Consider the following 18,310-nt stretch of genomic DNA (forward strand, 5'->3'; position numbering starts at 1 on the left):
CCCCAAGTATCCCAACCATCACCCCAAAACTCTCCCAATTCTCTTTCCAATTGATCCCAATTCTTGAACCCCAATTAATCTAATTAAGGCGGTGACTCAGATGACCCTAATTAAGATCAAGGCCTAATTAAGCCCTCTAATTACACTAATGACCCCAATCTACCCCATTATTGACCTCCACCCCAAGTATCCCAACCATCACCCCAAAACTCTCCCAATTAAGACGATGACGACCCCAAACTCCCCCATTTCCACCCATGAACCCCAATCCCTCTCATTAAGACGATCGCTCAGATGACCCTAATTAAGATGACGGCTTAATTAAGCCCTGTAATTACACTAATGACCCCAATCTGCCCCATAATTTGCATCCCACCCCAAGTATCCCAATGATGAACCCAAAGCCTCCCAACAAACCAACGACGTCGAATCCCTCCAAGCCATCTGTGACCACACAGATCCCCCCCAATTAAGCCGTAATTACCCTCATTACCCTAATTAACCGAGCCTCCTTAATTAGGAGAATGAACCCACTCTCTCCCAGCATCAACACCGACCCCAAATCCCCCTAATTAAGAAGATCCCCAAATGAAACCAACGACCCCAAAGGATAACGCCGCTTTAATCCCCATCAAATGACCTCCCAGACCCCAATTAAGCCCTAATTACCCTCATTACCCTAATGAACCCAGGCTCTTTAACTAGAAGAATGAACCCACTCTCTCCCAGCATCGACACCGACCCCAAATCCCCCTAATTAAGAAGATCCCATAATTAAGAAGGTCCCCAAATGAATCCAACGACCCCAGAGGATAACGCCGCTTTAATCAAATCCCCTCCCAGATCCATCCCAATTAAGCCCTAATTACCCTCATTACCCTAATTAACCGAGCCTCTTTAATTAGGATAATGAACCCACTCTCTCCCAGCATCGACACTGACCCCAAATCCCCCTAATTAAGAAGAAAATCCCATAATTAAGAAGGTCCCCAAATGAAACCAACGACCCCGAAAGGCAACGCCGCTTTAATCAAATCCCCTCTCAGATCCATCCCAATTAAGCCCTAATTACCCTCATTACACTAATGAACCCAGCCTCTTTAATTAGGATAATGAACCCACTCTCTCCCAGCGTCGACACCGACCCCAAATCCCCCTAATTAAGAAGAAGATCCCATAATTAAGAAGGTCCCCAAATGAATCCATGGACCTCCAAAGGCAACGCCACTCAGACGCCCCCAATTAAGCCCTAATTACCCTCATTACCCTAATGAACCCAGCCTCTTTAATTAGGAGAATGAACCCACTCTCTCCCAGCGTCGACACCAACCCCAAATCCCCCTAATTAAGAAGATCCCATAATTAAGAAGGTCCCCAAATGAATCCTATGACCCCAAAAGGCAACGCAGCTTTAATCAAATCCCCTCTCAGATCCATCCCAATTAAGCCCTAATTACCCTCATTACCCTAATGAACCCAGCCTCTTTAATTAGGATAATGAACCCACTCTCTCCCAGCGTCGACACCAACCCCAAATCCCCCTAATTAAGAAGAAGATCCCATAATTAAGAAGGTCCCCAAATGAAACCAACGACCCCAAAGGATAACGCCGCTTTAATCCCCATCAAATCACCTCCCAGACCCCCCAATTAAGCCCTAATTACCATAATTACCCTAATTAACCGAGCCTCTTTAATTAGGAGAATGAACCCACTCTCTCCCAGTGTCGACACCGACCCCAAATCCCCATAATTAAGAACAGGATCCCCAAATGAAACCAACGACCCCAAAGGATAACGCCGCTTTAATTGAATCCCCATCAAATCACCTCCCAGACCCCCCAATTAAGCCCTAATTACCCTCATTACCCTAATTATTTCCCCCCCCAGCCCCAATTAACACAATTAACACCTTAATTAATAACAAGCCGAGGCCGAATCGGCCAAAACCAGGGACACATTGACGGCGCCGCCTTTACCCGAAGCCTTACCCCTCTAATTACCTTAACGACCCCAAATCCCCCTCCTTACGTTCCTGAGCCCCAGCTCCTCTAATTAGGGGCATCACCCCGATCCATCTCATTAAGACCATCACTCAGATGACCCTAATTAATATCAAGGCCTAATTAAGCCCTCTAATTACACTAATGACCCCAATCTACCCCATTATTGACCTCCACCCCAAGTATCCCAACCATGACCCCAAAACTCTCCCAATTAAGACGATGACGACCCCAAACTCCCCCATTTCCACCCATGAACCCCAATCCCTCTCATTAAGATGATTGCTCAGATGACCCTAATTAAGATGACAGCTTAATTAAGCCCTCTAATTACACTAATGACCCCAATCTACCCCATTATTTGCATCCCCCACAAGTATCTCAACCATGACCCCAAAACTCCCCCAATTCTGTTTCCAATTGATCCCAATGTTTGAACCCCAATCCCTCTCATTAAGACCATCACTCAGATGACCCTAATTAAGATGATGGCCTAATTAAGCCCTCTAATTACACTAATGACCCCAGTCTGCCCCATAATTTGCATCTCACCCCAGGTACCCCAATGATGAACCCAAAGCCTCCCAACAAACCAACGACGTCGAATCCCTCCAAGCCATCTGTAACCACACAGATCCCCCCCAATTAAGCCGTAATTACCCTCATTACACTAATGAACCCAGCCTCTTTAATTAGGATAATGAACCCAGTCTTTCCCAGTGTCGACACTGACCCCAAATCAACACCGACCCCAAATCCCCATAATTAAGATCCCCAAATGAAACCAACGACCCCAAAGGATAACGCCGCTTTAATCGAATCCCCATCAAATGACCTCCCAGACCCCCCAGTTAAGCCCTAATTACCCTCATTACCCTAATTAACTGAGCCTCTTTAATTAGGATAATGAACCCACTCTCTGCCAGCGTCGACACCGACCCCAAATCCCCCTAATTAAGAAGAAGATCCCATAATTAAGAAGGTCCCCAAATGAAACCAACGACCCCAAAGGATAACGCCGCTTTAATCGAATCCCCTGTCAGATCCCCCCCAATTAAGCCCTAATTACCCTCATTACCCTAATGAACCGAGCCTCTTTAATTAGGATAAAGAACCCACTCTCTCCCATCGTCGACACCAACCCCAAATCCCCATAATTAAGAAGATCCCATAATTAAGAAGGTCCCCAAATGAAACCAACGACCCCAAAGGATAACGCCGCTTTAATCCCCATCAAATCACCTCCCAGACCCCCCAATTAAGCCCTAATTAACCTCATTACCCTAATGAACCCAGCCCTTCTAATTAGGATAATGAACCCACTCTCTCCCAGTGTTGACACTGACCCCAAATCACCGACCCCAAATCCCCATAATTAAGAAGAAGATCCCATAATTAAGAAGGTCCCCAAATGAATCCAACGACCCCGAAAGGCAACGCCGCTCAGACACCCCCAATTAAGCCCTAATTACCCTCATTACCCTAATGAACCCAGCCTCTTTAATTAGAAGAATGAACCCACTCTCTCCCAGCATCAACACCAACCCCAAATCCCCCTAATTAAGAAGATCCCATAATTAAGAAGAAGGTCCCCAAATGAAACCAACGACCCCAAAGGATAACGCCGCTTTAATCCCCATCAAATCACCTCCCAGACCCCCCAATTAAGCCCTAATTACCCTCATTACCCTAATGAACCCAGCCCCTCTAATTAGGAGAATGAACCCACTCTCTCCCAGTGTCGACACCGACCCCAAATCACCGACCCCAAATCCCCATAATTAAGAAGAAGATCCCATAATTAAGAAGGTCCCCAAATGAATCCAACGACCCCCATAGGCAACGCCACTCAGACGCCCCCAATTAAGCCCTAATTACCCTCATTACCCTAATGAACCCAGCCCTTCTAATTAGGATAATGAACCCACTCTCTCCCAGCATCGACACCGACCCCAAATCCCCCTAATTAAGAAGAAGATCCCATAATTAAGAAGGTCCCCAAATGAAGCCAACGACCCCAAAAGGGAACGCTGCTCAGACGCCCCCAATTAAGCCCTAATTACCCTCATTACCCTAATTAACCCAGCCGCTCTAATTACAAGATTGAACCCACTCTCTCCCAGCATCAACACCGACCCCAAATCACCGACCCCAAATCCCCATAATTAAGAAGGTCCCCAAATGAAACCAACGACCCCAAAGGATAACGCCGCTTTAATCCCCATCAAATCGCCTCCCAGACCCCCCAGTTAAGCCCTAATTACCCTCATTATCCTAACGAACCCAGCCCCTCTAATTAGAAGATTGAACCCACTCTCTCCCAGTGTCGACACCGACCCCAAATCAACACCGACCCCAAATCCCCATAATTAAGATCCCCAAATGAAACCAACGACCCCAAAGGATAACGCCGCTTTAATTGAATCCCCATCAAATCCCCTCTCAGACCCCCCAATTAAGCCCTAATTACCCTCATTACCCTAATGAACCCAGCCCCTCTAATTAGAAGATTGAACCCACTGTCTCCCAGCATCAACACCGACCTCAAATCACCGACCCCAAATCCCCATAATTAAGAACAAGATCCCCAAATGAAACCAACGACCCCAAAGGATAACGCCGCTTTAATTGAATCCCCATCAAATCACCTCCCAGACCCCCCAATTAAGCCCTAATTACCCTCATTACCCTAATGAACCCAGCCTCTTTAATTAGGAGAATGAACCCACTCTCTCCCAGCATCGACACCGACCCCAAATCCCCCTAATTAAGAAGAAGATCCCATAATTAAGAAGGTCCCCAAATGAAACCAACGACCCCAAAGGATAACGCCGCTTTAATCCCCATCAAATGACCTCCCAGACCCCAATTAAGCCCTAATTACCCTCATTACCCTAATGAACCCAGGCTCTTTAACTAGAAGAATGAACCCACTCTCTCCCAGCATCGACACCGACCCCAAATCCCCCTAATTAAGAAGATCCCATAATTAAGAAGGTCCCCAAATGAATCCAACGACCCCAGAGGATAACGCCGCTTTAATCAAATCCCCTCCCAGATCCATCCCAATTAAGCCCTAATTACCCTCATTACCCTAATTAACCGAGCCTCTTTAATTAGGATAATGAACCCACTCTCTCCCAGCATCGACACTGACCCCAAATCCCCCTAATTAAGAAGAAAATCCCATAATTAAGAAGGTCCCCAAATGAAACCAACGACCCCGAAAGGCAACGCCGCTTTAATCAAATCCCCTCTCAGATCCATCCCAATTAAGCCCTAATTACCCTCATTACACTAATGAACCCAGCCTCTTTAATTAGGATAATGAACCCACTCTCTCCCAGCGTCGACACCGACCCCAAATCCCCCTAATTAAGAAGAAGATCCCATAATTAAGAAGGTCCCCAAATGAATCCATGGACCTCCAAAGGCAACGCCACTCAGACGCCCCCAATTAAGCCCTAATTACCCTCATTACCCTAATGAACCCAGCCTCTTTAATTAGGAGAATGAACCCACTCTCTCCCAGCGTCGACACCAACCCCAAATCCCCCTAATTAAGAAGATCCCATAATTAAGAAGGTCCCCAAATGAATCCTATGACCCCAAAAGGCAACGCAGCTTTAATCAAATCCCCTCTCAGATCCATCCCAATTAAGCCCTAATTACCCTCATTACCCTAATGAACCCAGCCTCTTTAATTAGGATAATGAACCCACTCTCTCCCAGCGTCGACACCAACCCCAAATCCCCCTAATTAAGAAGAAGATCCCATAATTAAGAAGGTCCCCAAATGAAACCAACGACCCCAAAGGATAACGCCGCTTTAATCCCCATCAAATCACCTCCCAGACCCCCCAATTAAGCCCTAATTACCATAATTACCCTAATTAACCGAGCCTCTTTAATTAGGAGAATGAACCCACTCTCTCCCAGTGTCGACACCGACCCCAAATCCCCATAATTAAGAACAGGATCCCCAAATGAAACCAACGACCCCAAAGGATAACGCCGCTTTAATTGAATCCCCATCAAATCACCTCCCAGACCCCCCAATTAAGCCCTAATTACCCTCATTACCCTAATTATTTCCCCCCCCAGCCCCAATTAACACAATTAACACCTTAATTAATAACAAGCCGAGGCCGAATCGGCCAAAACCAGGGACACATTGACGGCGCCGCCTTTACCCGAAGCCTTACCCCTCTAATTACCTTAACGACCCCAAATCCCCCTCCTTACGTTCCTGAGCCCCAGCTCCTCTAATTAGGGGCATCACCCCGATCCATCTCATTAAGACCATCACTCAGATGACCCTAATTAATATCAAGGCCTAATTAAGCCCTCTAATTACACTAATGACCCCAATCTACCCCATTATTGACCTCCACCCCAAGTATCCCAACCATGACCCCAAAACTCTCCCAATTAAGACGATGACGACCCCAAACTCCCCCATTTCCACCCATGAACCCCAATCCCTCTCATTAAGATGATTGCTCAGATGACCCTAATTAAGATGACAGCTTAATTAAGCCCTCTAATTACACTAATGACCCCAATCTACCCCATTATTTGCATCCCCCACAAGTATCTCAACCATGACCCCAAAACTCCCCCAATTCTGTTTCCAATTGATCCCAATGTTTGAACCCCAATCCCTCTCATTAAGACCATCACTCAGATGACCCTAATTAAGATGATGGCCTAATTAAGCCCTCTAATTACACTAATGACCCCAGTCTGCCCCATAATTTGCATCTCACCCCAGGTACCCCAATGATGAACCCAAAGCCTCCCAACAAACCAACGACGTCGAATCCCTCCAAGCCATCTGTAACCACACAGATCCCCCCCAATTAAGCCGTAATTACCCTCATTACACTAATGAACCCAGCCTCTTTAATTAGGATAATGAACCCAGTCTTTCCCAGTGTCGACACTGACCCCAAATCAACACCGACCCCAAATCCCCATAATTAAGATCCCCAAATGAAACCAACGACCCCAAAGGATAACGCCGCTTTAATCGAATCCCCATCAAATGACCTCCCAGACCCCCCAGTTAAGCCCTAATTACCCTCATTACCCTAATTAACTGAGCCTCTTTAATTAGGATAATGAACCCACTCTCTGCCAGCGTCGACACCGACCCCAAATCCCCCTAATTAAGAAGAAGATCCCATAATTAAGAAGGTCCCCAAATGAAACCAACGACCCCAAAGGATAACGCCGCTTTAATCGAATCCCCTGTCAGATCCCCCCCAATTAAGCCCTAATTACCCTCATTACCCTAATGAACCGAGCCTCTTTAATTAGGATAAAGAACCCACTCTCTCCCATCGTCGACACCAACCCCAAATCCCCATAATTAAGAAGATCCCATAATTAAGAAGGTCCCCAAATGAAACCAACGACCCCAAAGGATAACGCCGCTTTAATCCCCATCAAATCACCTCCCAGACCCCCCAATTAAGCCCTAATTAACCTCATTACCCTAATGAACCCAGCCCTTCTAATTAGGATAATGAACCCACTCTCTCCCAGTGTTGACACTGACCCCAAATCACCGACCCCAAATCCCCATAATTAAGAAGAAGATCCCATAATTAAGAAGGTCCCCAAATGAATCCAACGACCCCGAAAGGCAACGCCGCTCAGACACCCCCAATTAAGCCCTAATTACCCTCATTACCCTAATGAACCCAGCCTCTTTAATTAGAAGAATGAACCCACTCTCTCCCAGCATCAACACCAACCCCAAATCCCCCTAATTAAGAAGATCCCATAATTAAGAAGAAGGTCCCCAAATGAAACCAACGACCCCAAAGGATAACGCCGCTTTAATCCCCATCAAATCACCTCCCAGACCCCCCAATTAAGCCCTAATTACCCTCATTACCCTAATGAACCCAGCCCCTCTAATTAGGAGAATGAACCCACTCTCTCCCAGTGTCGACACCGACCCCAAATCACCGACCCCAAATCCCCATAATTAAGAAGAAGATCCCATAATTAAGAAGGTCCCCAAATGAATCCAACGACCCCCATAGGCAACGCCACTCAGACGCCCCCAATTAAGCCCTAATTACCCTCATTACCCTAATGAACCCAGCCCTTCTAATTAGGATAATGAACCCACTCTCTCCCAGCATCGACACCGACCCCAAATCCCCCTAATTAAGAAGAAGATCCCATAATTAAGAAGGTCCCCAAATGAAGCCAACGACCCCAAAAGGGAACGCTGCTCAGACGCCCCCAATTAAGCCCTAATTACCCTCATTACCCTAATTAACCCAGCCGCTCTAATTACAAGATTGAACCCACTCTCTCCCAGCATCAACACCGACCCCAAATCACCGACCCCAAATCCCCATAATTAAGAAGGTCCCCAAATGAAACCAACGACCCCAAAGGATAACGCCGCTTTAATCCCCATCAAATCGCCTCCCAGACCCCCCAGTTAAGCCCTAATTACCCTCATTATCCTAACGAACCCAGCCCCTCTAATTAGAAGATTGAACCCACTCTCTCCCAGTGTCGACACCGACCCCAAATCAACACCGACCCCAAATCCCCATAATTAAGATCCCCAAATGAAACCAACGACCCCAAAGGATAACGCCGCTTTAATTGAATCCCCATCAAATCCCCTCTCAGACCCCCCAATTAAGCCCTAATTACCCTCATTACCCTAATGAACCCAGCCCCTCTAATTAGAAGATTGAACCCACTGTCTCCCAGCATCAACACCGACCTCAAATCACCGACCCCAAATCCCCATAATTAAGAACAAGATCCCCAAATGAAACCAACGACCCCAAAGGATAACGCCGCTTTAATTGAATCCCCATCAAATCACCTCCCAGACCCCCCAATTAAGCCCTAATTACCCTCATTACCCTAATGAACCCAGCCTCTTTAATTAGGAGAATGAACCCACTCTCTCCCAGCATCGACACCGACCCCAAATCCCCCTAATTAAGAAGAAGATCCCATAATTAAGAAGGTCCCCAAATGAAACCAACGACCCCAAAGGATAACGCCGCTTTAATCGAATCCCCTCTCAGATCCCCCCCAATTAAGCCCTAATTACCCTCATTACCCTAATGAACCGAGCCTCTTTAATTAGGATAAAGAACCCACTCTCTCCCAGCGTCGACACCGACCCCAAATCCCCCTAATTAAGAAGATCCCATAATTAAGAAGGTCCCCAAATGAAACCAACGACCCCCAAAGGCAACGCTGCTCAGACGCCCCCAATTAAGCCCTAATTACCCTCATTACCCTAATGAACCCAGCCTCTTTAATTAGGATAATGAACCCACTCTCTCCCAGCGTCAACACCGACCCCAAATCCCCCTAATTAAGAAGAAGATCCCATAATTAAGAAGGTCCCCAAATGAAACCAACGACCCCAAAGGATAACGCCGCTTTAATCCCCATCAAATCACCTCCCAGACCCCCCAATTAAGCCCTAATTACCCTCATTACCCTAATTATTTCCCCCCCCAGCCCCAATTAACACAATTAACACCTTAATTAATAACAAGCCGAGGCCGAATCGGCCAAAACCAGGGACACATTGACGGCGCCGCCTTTACCCGAAGCCTTACCCCTCTAATTACCTTAACGACCCCAAATCCCTCTCCTTACATTCCTGACCCCCAGCTCCTCTAATTAGGGGCATCACCCCAATCCCTCTCATTAAGACCATCACTCAGATGACCCTAATTAATATCAAGGCCTAATTAAGCCCTCTAATTACACTAATGACCCCAATCTACCCCATTATTTGCATCCACCCCAAGTATCCCAACCATGACCCCAAAACTCTCCCAATTAAGACGATGACGACCCCAAACTCCCCAATTTCCACCTGTGAACCCCAATCCCTCTCATTAAGACCATCACTCAGATGACCCTAATTAATATCAAGGCCTAATTAAGCCCTCTAATTACACTAATGACCCCAGTCTGCCCCATAATTTGCATCTCACCCCACGTACCCCAGTGATGAACCCAAAGCCTCCCAACAAACCAACGACGTCGAATCCCTCCAAGCCATCTGTAACCACACAGATCCCCCCCAATTAAGCCGTAATTACCCTCATTACACTAATGAACCCAGCCTCTTTAATTAGGATAATGAACCCACTCTCTCCCAGCGTCGACACCGACCCCAAATCCCCCTAATTAAGAAGATCCCATAATTAAGAAGGTCCCCAAATGAAACCAACGACCCCGAAAGGCAACGCCACTCAGATGCCCCCAATTAAGCCCTAATTACCCTCATTACCCTAATGAACCCAGCCTCTTTAATTAGGATAATGAACCCACTCTCTCCCAGCATCAACACCAACCACAAATCCCCCTAATTAAGAAGATCCCATAATTAAGAAGGTCCCCAAATGAAACCAACGACCCCAAAGGATAACGCCGCTTTAATCAAATCCCCTCCCAGATCCATCCCAATTAAGCCCTAATTACCCTCATTACCCTAATGAACCCAGCCTCTTTAATTAGGATAATGAACCCACTCTCTCCCAGCATCAACACCGACCCCAAATCCCCCTAATTAAGAAGAAGATCCCATAATTAAGAAGGTCCCCAAATGAAACCAACGACCCCGAAAGGCAACGCCGCTTTAATCCAATCCCCTCTCAGATCCATCCCAATTAAGCCCTAATTACCCTCATTACCCTAATTAACCCAGCCCCTTTAATTAGGAGATTGAACCCACTCTCTCCCAGCATCAACACCAACCCCAAATCCCCATAATTAAGAAGAAGATCCCATAATTAAGAAGGTCCCCAAATGAAACCAACGACCCCAAAGGATAACGCCGCTTTAATCCCCATCAAATCACCTCCCAGACCCCCCAATTAAGCCCTAATTACCCTCATTACCCTAATTAACCCAGCCGCTCTAATTATAAGATTGAACCCACTCTCTCCCAGTGTCGACACCGACCCCAAATCCCCCTAATTAAGAAGAAGATCCCATAATTAAGAAGGTCCCCAAATGAATCCAAGGACCCCGAAAGGCAACGCCACTCAGACGCCCCCAATTAAGCCCTAATTACCCTCATTACCCTAATGAACCCAGCCTCTTTAATTAGGATAATGAACCCACTCTCTCGCAGCGTCGACACCGACCCCAAATCCCCCTAATTAACAAGAAGATCCCATAATTAAGAAGGTCCCCAAATGAAACCAACGACCCCAAAGGATAACGCCGCTTTAATCCCCATCAAATCACCTCCCAGACCCCCCAATTAAGCCCTAATTACCCTCATTACCCTAATTAACTGAACCCCTCTAATTAGAAGATTGAACCCACTCTCTCCCAGCATCAACACCGACCCCAAATCACCGACCCCAAATCCCCATAATTAAGAAGAAGATCCCATAATTAAGAAGGTCCCCAAATGAATCCATGGACCTCCAAAGGCAACGCCACTCAGACGCCCCCAATTAAGCCCTAATTACCCTCATTACCCTAATGAACCCAGCCTCTTTAATTAGAAGAATGAACCCACTCTCTCCCAGCATCGAAACCGACCCCAAATCCCCCTAATTAAGAAGATCCCATAATGAAGAAGGTCCCCAAATGAAACCAACGACCCCAAAGGATACCGCCGCTTTAATCCAATCCCCTGTCAGATCCATCCCAATTAAGCCCTAATTACCCTCATTACCCTAATGAACCCAGCCCTTCTAATTAGGATAATGAACCCACTCTCTCCCAGCATCGACACCGACCCCAAATCCCCCTAATTAAGAAGATCCCATAATTAAGAAGAAGGCCCCCAAATGAAACCAACGACCCCAGAGGATAACGCTGCTTTAATCCAATCCCCTCTCAGATCCATCCCAATTAAGCCCTAATTACCCTCATTACCCTAATGAACCCAGCCTCTTTAATTAGAAGAACGAACCCGCTCTCTCCCAGCATCGACACGGACCCCAAATCCCCCTAATTAAGAAGAAGATCCCATAATTAAGAAGGTCCCCAAATGAATCCAACGACCCCAAAGGATAACGCCGCTTTAATCCAATCCCCTCTCAGATCCATTCCAATTAAGCCCTAATTACCCTCATTACCCTAATGAACCCAGCCTCTTTAATTAGGATAATGAACCCACTCTCTCCCAGTGTCGACACCGACCCCAAATCCCCCTAATTAAGAAGATCCCATAATTAAGAAGGTCCCCAAATGAAACCAATGACCCCAAAAGGCAACACCACTTTAATCAAATCCCCTCTCAGATCCATCCCAATTAAGCCCTAATTACCCTCATTACCCTAACGAACCGAGCCTCTTTAATTAGGATAATGAACCCACTCTCTCCCAGCGTCGACATCGACCCCAAATCCCCCTAATTAAGAAGATCCCATAATTAAGAAGAAGGTCCCCAAATGAAACCAATGACCGCAAAGGATAACGCCGCTTTAATCCCCATCAAATCACCTTCCAGACCCCCCAATTAAGCCCTAATTACCCTCATTACCCTAATGAACCCAGCCTCTTTAATTAGAAGAATGAACCCACTCTCTCCCAGCATCAACACCGACCCCAAATCCCCCTAATTAAGAAGATCCCATAATTAAGAAGATCCCCAAATGAAACCAACAACCCCAAAGGATAACGCCGCTTTAATCAAATCCCCTCCCAGACCCCCCAATTAAGCCCTAATTACCCTCATTACCCTAATTAACCCAGCCCTTCTAATTAGGAGAATGAACCCACTCTCTCCCAGCATCAACACCGACCCCAAATCCCCATAATTAAGAAGAAGATCCCATAATTAAGAAGATCCCCAAATGAAACCAACGACCCCGAAAGGCAATGCTGCTCAGACGCCCCCAATTAAGCCCTAATTACCCTCATTACCCTAATGAACCCAGCCCCTTTAATTAGAAGTTTGGACCCACTTTCTCCCAGCATCGACACCGACCCCAAATCCCCCTAATTAAGAAGATCCCATAATTAAGAAGGTCCCCAAATGAAACCAACGACCCCAAAGGATAACGCCGCTTTAATCCAATCCCCTCTCAGATCCATTCCAATTAAGCCCTAATTACCCTCATTACCCTAATGAACCCAGCCCTTCTAATTAGGATAATGAACCCACTCTCTCCCAGTGTCGACACCGACCCCAAATCCCCCTAATTAAGAAGATCCCATAATTAAGAAGGTCCCTAAATGAAACCAACGACCCCAAAGGATAACGCCACTTTAATCCCCATCAAATGACCTCCCAGACCCCAATTAAGCCCTAATTACCCTCATTACCCTAATGAACCCAGCCTCTTTAATTAGGAGAACGAACCCACTCTCTCCCAGCATCGACACCGACCCCAAATCCCCCTAATTAAGAAGATCCCATAATTAAGAAGGTCCCCAAATGAATCCATGGACCTCCAAAGATAACGCCACTCAGACGCCCCAATTAAGCCCTAATTACCCTCATTACCCTAATGAACCCAGCCCTTCTAATTAGGATAATGAACCCACTCTCTCCCAGCGTCGACACCGACCCCAAATCCCCCTAATTAAGAAGAAGATCCCATAATTAAGAAGATCCCCAAATGAAACCAATGACCCCAAAGGATAACGCCGCTTTAATCCCCATCAAATCGCCTCCCAGACCCCCCAATTAAGCCCTAATTACCCTCATTACCCTAATGAACCCAGCCTCTTTAATTAGGAGATTGAACCCACTCTCACCCAGCGTCGACACCGACCCCAAATCCCCCTAATTAAGAAGATCCCATAATTAAGAAGGTCCCCAAATGAATCCAACGACCCCAAAGGATAACGCCGCTTTAATCCCCATCAAATCACCTCCCAGACCCCCCAATTAAGCCCTAATTACCCTCATTACCCTAATTATTTCCCCCCCCAGCCCCAATTAACACAATTAACACCTTAATTAATAACAAGCCGGGGCCGAATCGGCCAAAACCAGGGACACATTGACGGCGCCGCCTTTACCCCAAGCCTTACCCCTCTAATTACCTTAACGACCCCAAATCCCTCTCCTTACGTTCCTGACCCCCAGCTCCTCTAATTAGGGGCATCACCCCGATCCCTCTCATTAAGACCATCACTCAGGTGACCCTAATTAAGATGACAGCTTAATTAAGCCCTCTAATTACACTAATGACCCCAGTCTGCCCCATAATTTGCATCTCACCCTAGGTACCCCAATGATGAACCCAAAGCCTCCCAACAAACCAATGACGCCGAATCCCCCCAAGTCCTTAATGACACAACAGATCCCAATTAAGCCCTAATTACCCTCATTACCCTAATTAACTGAACCCCTCTAATTAGAAGATTGAACCCACTCTCTCCCAGCGTCAACATCGACCCCAAATCCCCATAATTAAGAAGATCCCCAAATGAAACCAACGACCCCAAAGGATAACGCCGCTTTAATTGAATCCCCATCAAATCACCTCCCAGACCCCCCAGTTAAGCCCTAATTACCCTCATTACCCTAATTAACTGAACCCCTCTAATTAGAAGAATGAACCCACTCTCTCCCAGCATCAACACCGACCCCAAATCACCGACCCCATATCCCCATAATTAAGAAGATCCCCAAATGAAACCAACGACCCCAAAGGATAACGCCGCTTTAATTGAATCCCCATCAAATCCCCTCTCAGATCCATCCCAATTAAGCCCTAATTACCCTCATGACCCTAATTAACTGAACCCCTCTAATTAGAAGATTGAACCCACTCTCTCCCAGTGTTGACACCGACCCCAAATCCCCATAATTAAGAACAAGATCCCCAAATGAAACCAACGACCCCAAAGGATAACGCCGCTTTAATTGCATCCCCATCAAATCACCTCTCAGATTTCCCCCCCCCAGCCCCAATTAACACAATTAACACCTTAATTAATAACAAGCCGAGGCCGAATCGGCCAAAACCAGGGACACATTGACGGCGCCCGGCTTTACCCGAAGCCTTATCCACCGACTTCTGCACCAGCTGAAGCTCCAGGGCCTCGTGCCCCACCACGCACGTGTAGACGTTCCCAGCTCCCCACTCTTCGGCCCCCACCCTCAAAACGCTGTAGGCCACATAGGATTCGTTTTCGGGCCTCTCCGCCATGGGGCTGGAGGTCAACGAATGGCTTTGGGGCAGCGGCTCCCCGTTCCTCAACCAGCGGATGAAAAACTGGGGCGGGTTGAAGCCTTGGGCCAGGCAGGTGATGCTGAGGCTTTGGCGGTCATTGAGTTGTTCCGGAGGGGGGGGGAAGACGTAGACCTTCGGGGGGCGGGCGTTTCGAGCTGGGATTTGGGGGGAAAGAGGGGATTGTGGTTCTATCAGGTGTTGCTTGCATGAGTTCCCCCTTTTTTCCCCTTCTTTTCCATCATTTTTGGCTCATTTTCCCCCAATTTCCCCCATTTTCCCCAATATCCCCCAATTCTCCACCAATTTCCCCCAATTCTGCTCCAATTCTCATTCATTTTTCCCCAATTTCCTCCAATTCTGTTCCAATTCTCCCCCAATTTCCCCCAATTCTCCTCCAATTTCTCCAATTTCTTCCAATTCTCCTCCGATTTCCATCAGTTTCCTCCAATTCTCCCCCAATTTCCCCCAGTTCTCCTCCAATTTCCCCCAATTTCCCCCAATTTCCCCCAATTTCCCCCAATTTCCCCCAGTTCTGCTCCAATTTCCCCCATTTTCCTCCAATTTTCCCCAACTTCCCCCAATTCTCCCCAATTTCCCCCAATTTGGTTCCAATTTCCCCCAATTCTCCTCCAATTTCCCCCTATTTCCCCCAGTTCTGCACCAATTTGCCCAATTCTCCTCCAATTTCCCCTTATTTCCCCCAATTCTCCTCCCGTTCCCCCAATTCTCCTCCAATTTCCCCCAATTTCCTCCAATTCTCCCCAACTTCCCCCAATTCTCCTCCAATTTCCCCCAATTCTCCTCCAATTTCCCCCAATTCTCCTCCAACTTCCCCCAATTCTGCTTCAATTTCCCCCAATTTCCCCCAATTCTCCTCCAATTTCCCCCAATTTTCCCCAATTCTCCCCCAATTTCCCACAATTTCCCACAATTCTGCTCCAATTTCCCCCATTCTCCTCCAATTTCCCCAATTCTCCTCCAATTTCCCCCAATTCTCCCCCAATTCTCCCCCATTTTCCTCCATTTCTCCCATTTCCCCCCCACTTTCCCACATCGACCCCAATAGAGGGGGAAGACGTAGACCTTCGGGGGGCGGGCGTTTCGAGCTGGGATTTGGGGGGAAAGAGGGGATTTTTAGGGCTTTTAGAGGTGATTGTGGTTCTATCAGGTGTTGCTTGCGTGAGTTCCCCCTTTTTCCCCTTCTTTTCCATCATTTTCGGCTCATTTTCCTCCAATTTCCCCCAATTCTCCTCCGATTTCCATCAGTTTCCTCCAATTTCCCCCATTTTCCTCCAATTTCCCCCATTTTCCCCCCAATTCTCCCCCATTTTCCTCCAATTCTGCTCCAATTTCCCCCAATTTCCCCCAATTTCCCCCAATTCTCCTCCAGTTCCCCCAATTCGGTTCCAATTTCCCCCAATTTCCTCCTATTTCCCCCGATTTCCCCCAATTCTCCTCCTATTTACTCCAATTTCCTCCAATTCTCCCCATTTTCCCCCAATTCTCCTTCAATTTCCCCCAATTTCCCCCAATTCTCCTCCAATTTACCCCAGTTTCCCCCAATTTCCCCCATTTTCCTCCATTTCTCCCAATTATCCTCGAATTTCCCCCAATTTGGGGAAAATTCGGGGGAAAAAGGGGATTTTTAGGGTTTTTAGAGGTGATTGTGGTTCTATCAGGTGTTACTTGCATGAGTTCCGACCTTTTCCCCTTCTTTTTCATCATTTTTGGCTCATTTTCCTCCAATTTCCCCCATTTTCCCCAATTTCCCCCCAATTCTCCTCCAATTTCTTCCAATTCTCCTCCGATTTCCATCAGTTTCCTCCAATTTCCCCCAATTTCCCCCAATTCTCCCCCAATTTTCCTCCAATTCTGCTCCAATTTCCTCCAATTTCCCCCAGCTCTCCCCCAATTTCCCCCAACTTCCCCCTGTTCTCCTCCAATTTCCCCCTATTTCCCCCAATTCTGCTCCAATTTGCCCAATTCTCCTCCTATTTCCCCCAATTTCCCCCAATTTCCCCCAATTTCCTCCAATTCTCCTCCAATTTCCTCCAATTTCCCCCAATTCTCCCCAACTTCGCCCAGTTCTCCTCCAATTTCCCCCAATTCTCCTCCAATTTCCCCAATTTCCCCCAATTTCCCCCAATTTGGTTCCAATTTCCCCCAATTCTCCCCCATTTTTCCCCAACTTCCCCAGTTTTCCCCAATTTCCCCCAATTCTCCCCCAATTTCCTCCAATTCTGCTTCAATTTCCTCCAATTTCCCCCAATTCTCCTCCAATTTCCCCCATTCTCCTCCAATTTTCCCCAATTTCCTCCTATTTCCCCCAATTTCCCCCAATTTCCCCCTATTTCCCCCAATTCTCCTCCAATTTCCCCCAATTTCCCCCAATTTCCCCAGTTCTCCCCCAATTCTCCCCAATTTTCCCCCAATTCAGCTCCAATTCTCCTCCAATTCTCCCCAATTTACCCCAATTCTCCTCCAATTTCCCCAATTCTCCTCCAATTTTAGAGGTGATTGTGGTTCTATCAGGTGTTGCTTGCATGAATTCCTGCTTTTTTCCCCTTCTTTTCCATCATTTTGGGCTCATTTTCCCCCAATTTCCCCAATCATCCCTCGCTTTTAACTCACTGCCCCATTTTTTGCCTGTTTTCCTCCAATTCTCCTCCAATTTCCCCCAATTCTCCCCCAATTCTCCTCCAATTTCTTCCAATTCTCCTCCGATTTCCATCAGTTTTCCCCATTTTCCCCCAATTCTCCCCCAATTTCCCCCAATTCTCCCCCATTTTTTCCCAATTCTCCCCCAATTACTTCCAATTCTCCTCCGATTTCCATCAGTTTCCTCCAATTTCCCCCAATTCTCCTCCAATTTCCCCAATTTCCTCCAATTTTACCCCAATTTCTCCCAATTCTCCTCCAATTTCCCCAATTCTCCAATTTTCCCCAACTTCCCCAGATTCTCCCCCATTATCCCCCATTTCTCCCCCATTTCTCCCCCATTTCCCCCCCATTTGTCCCCATTTCTCCCCCCAAACCCCCCCAACCCCCCCAAATCCCCCTCCTAAACCACAACACAACTCACCCTCCGTCTTCTTCAACCTCTCCTCCCCCATTATCCCCAGTCTCCCCCAATTCTCCCCCATTT

At 47.0% G+C, this 18,310-nt stretch overlaps 2 long non-coding RNA genes and 1 gene segment (V, D, J or C); 1 reads left to right on the forward strand and 2 right to left on the reverse strand.

The window, feature by feature from the left end:
* LOC125687709 (Ig mu chain C region-like) overlaps positions 1-18,310 on the reverse strand; it is a gene marked incomplete at its 5' end in the record, with an annotated part of 34,011 nt that overhangs the window by 7,346 nt on the left and 8,355 nt on the right. Inside the window, 1 exon segment of the C gene segment in view lies at positions 14,988-15,320. Coding sequence covers positions 14,988-15,320 — 333 coding nt within the window.
* LOC125687712 (uncharacterized) lies at positions 84-7,025 on the reverse strand. The gene is made up of 3 exons (XR_007374360.1): positions 6,046-7,025; positions 2,174-3,244; positions 84-175 (listed from the first exon to the last, which is right to left on the reverse strand). It is a non-coding gene; the product is annotated as an uncharacterized LOC125687712 (long non-coding RNA).
* On the forward strand, positions 169-11,268 carry LOC125687710 (uncharacterized). 13 transcript variants are annotated; one of them, XR_007374349.1, is made up of 5 exons: positions 169-1,188; positions 3,591-3,996; positions 5,000-5,405; positions 7,808-8,213; positions 9,215-11,268. It is a non-coding gene; the product is annotated as an uncharacterized LOC125687710 (long non-coding RNA). The 13 variants fall into 13 exon arrangements; XR_007374351.1 differs by lacking the exon at positions 5,000-5,405 and adding an exon at positions 7,402-7,622 and having other exon boundaries at positions 3,591-3,811; XR_007374346.1 differs by lacking the exon at positions 5,000-5,405 and having other exon boundaries at positions 7,623-8,213.

This window comes from Lagopus muta, unplaced genomic scaffold (assembly GCF_023343835.1).
Source record: "Lagopus muta isolate bLagMut1 unplaced genomic scaffold, bLagMut1 primary scaffold_166, whole genome shotgun sequence".
In the NCBI taxonomy this organism is placed as follows: Eukaryota; Metazoa; Chordata; class Aves; order Galliformes; family Phasianidae; genus Lagopus; species Lagopus muta.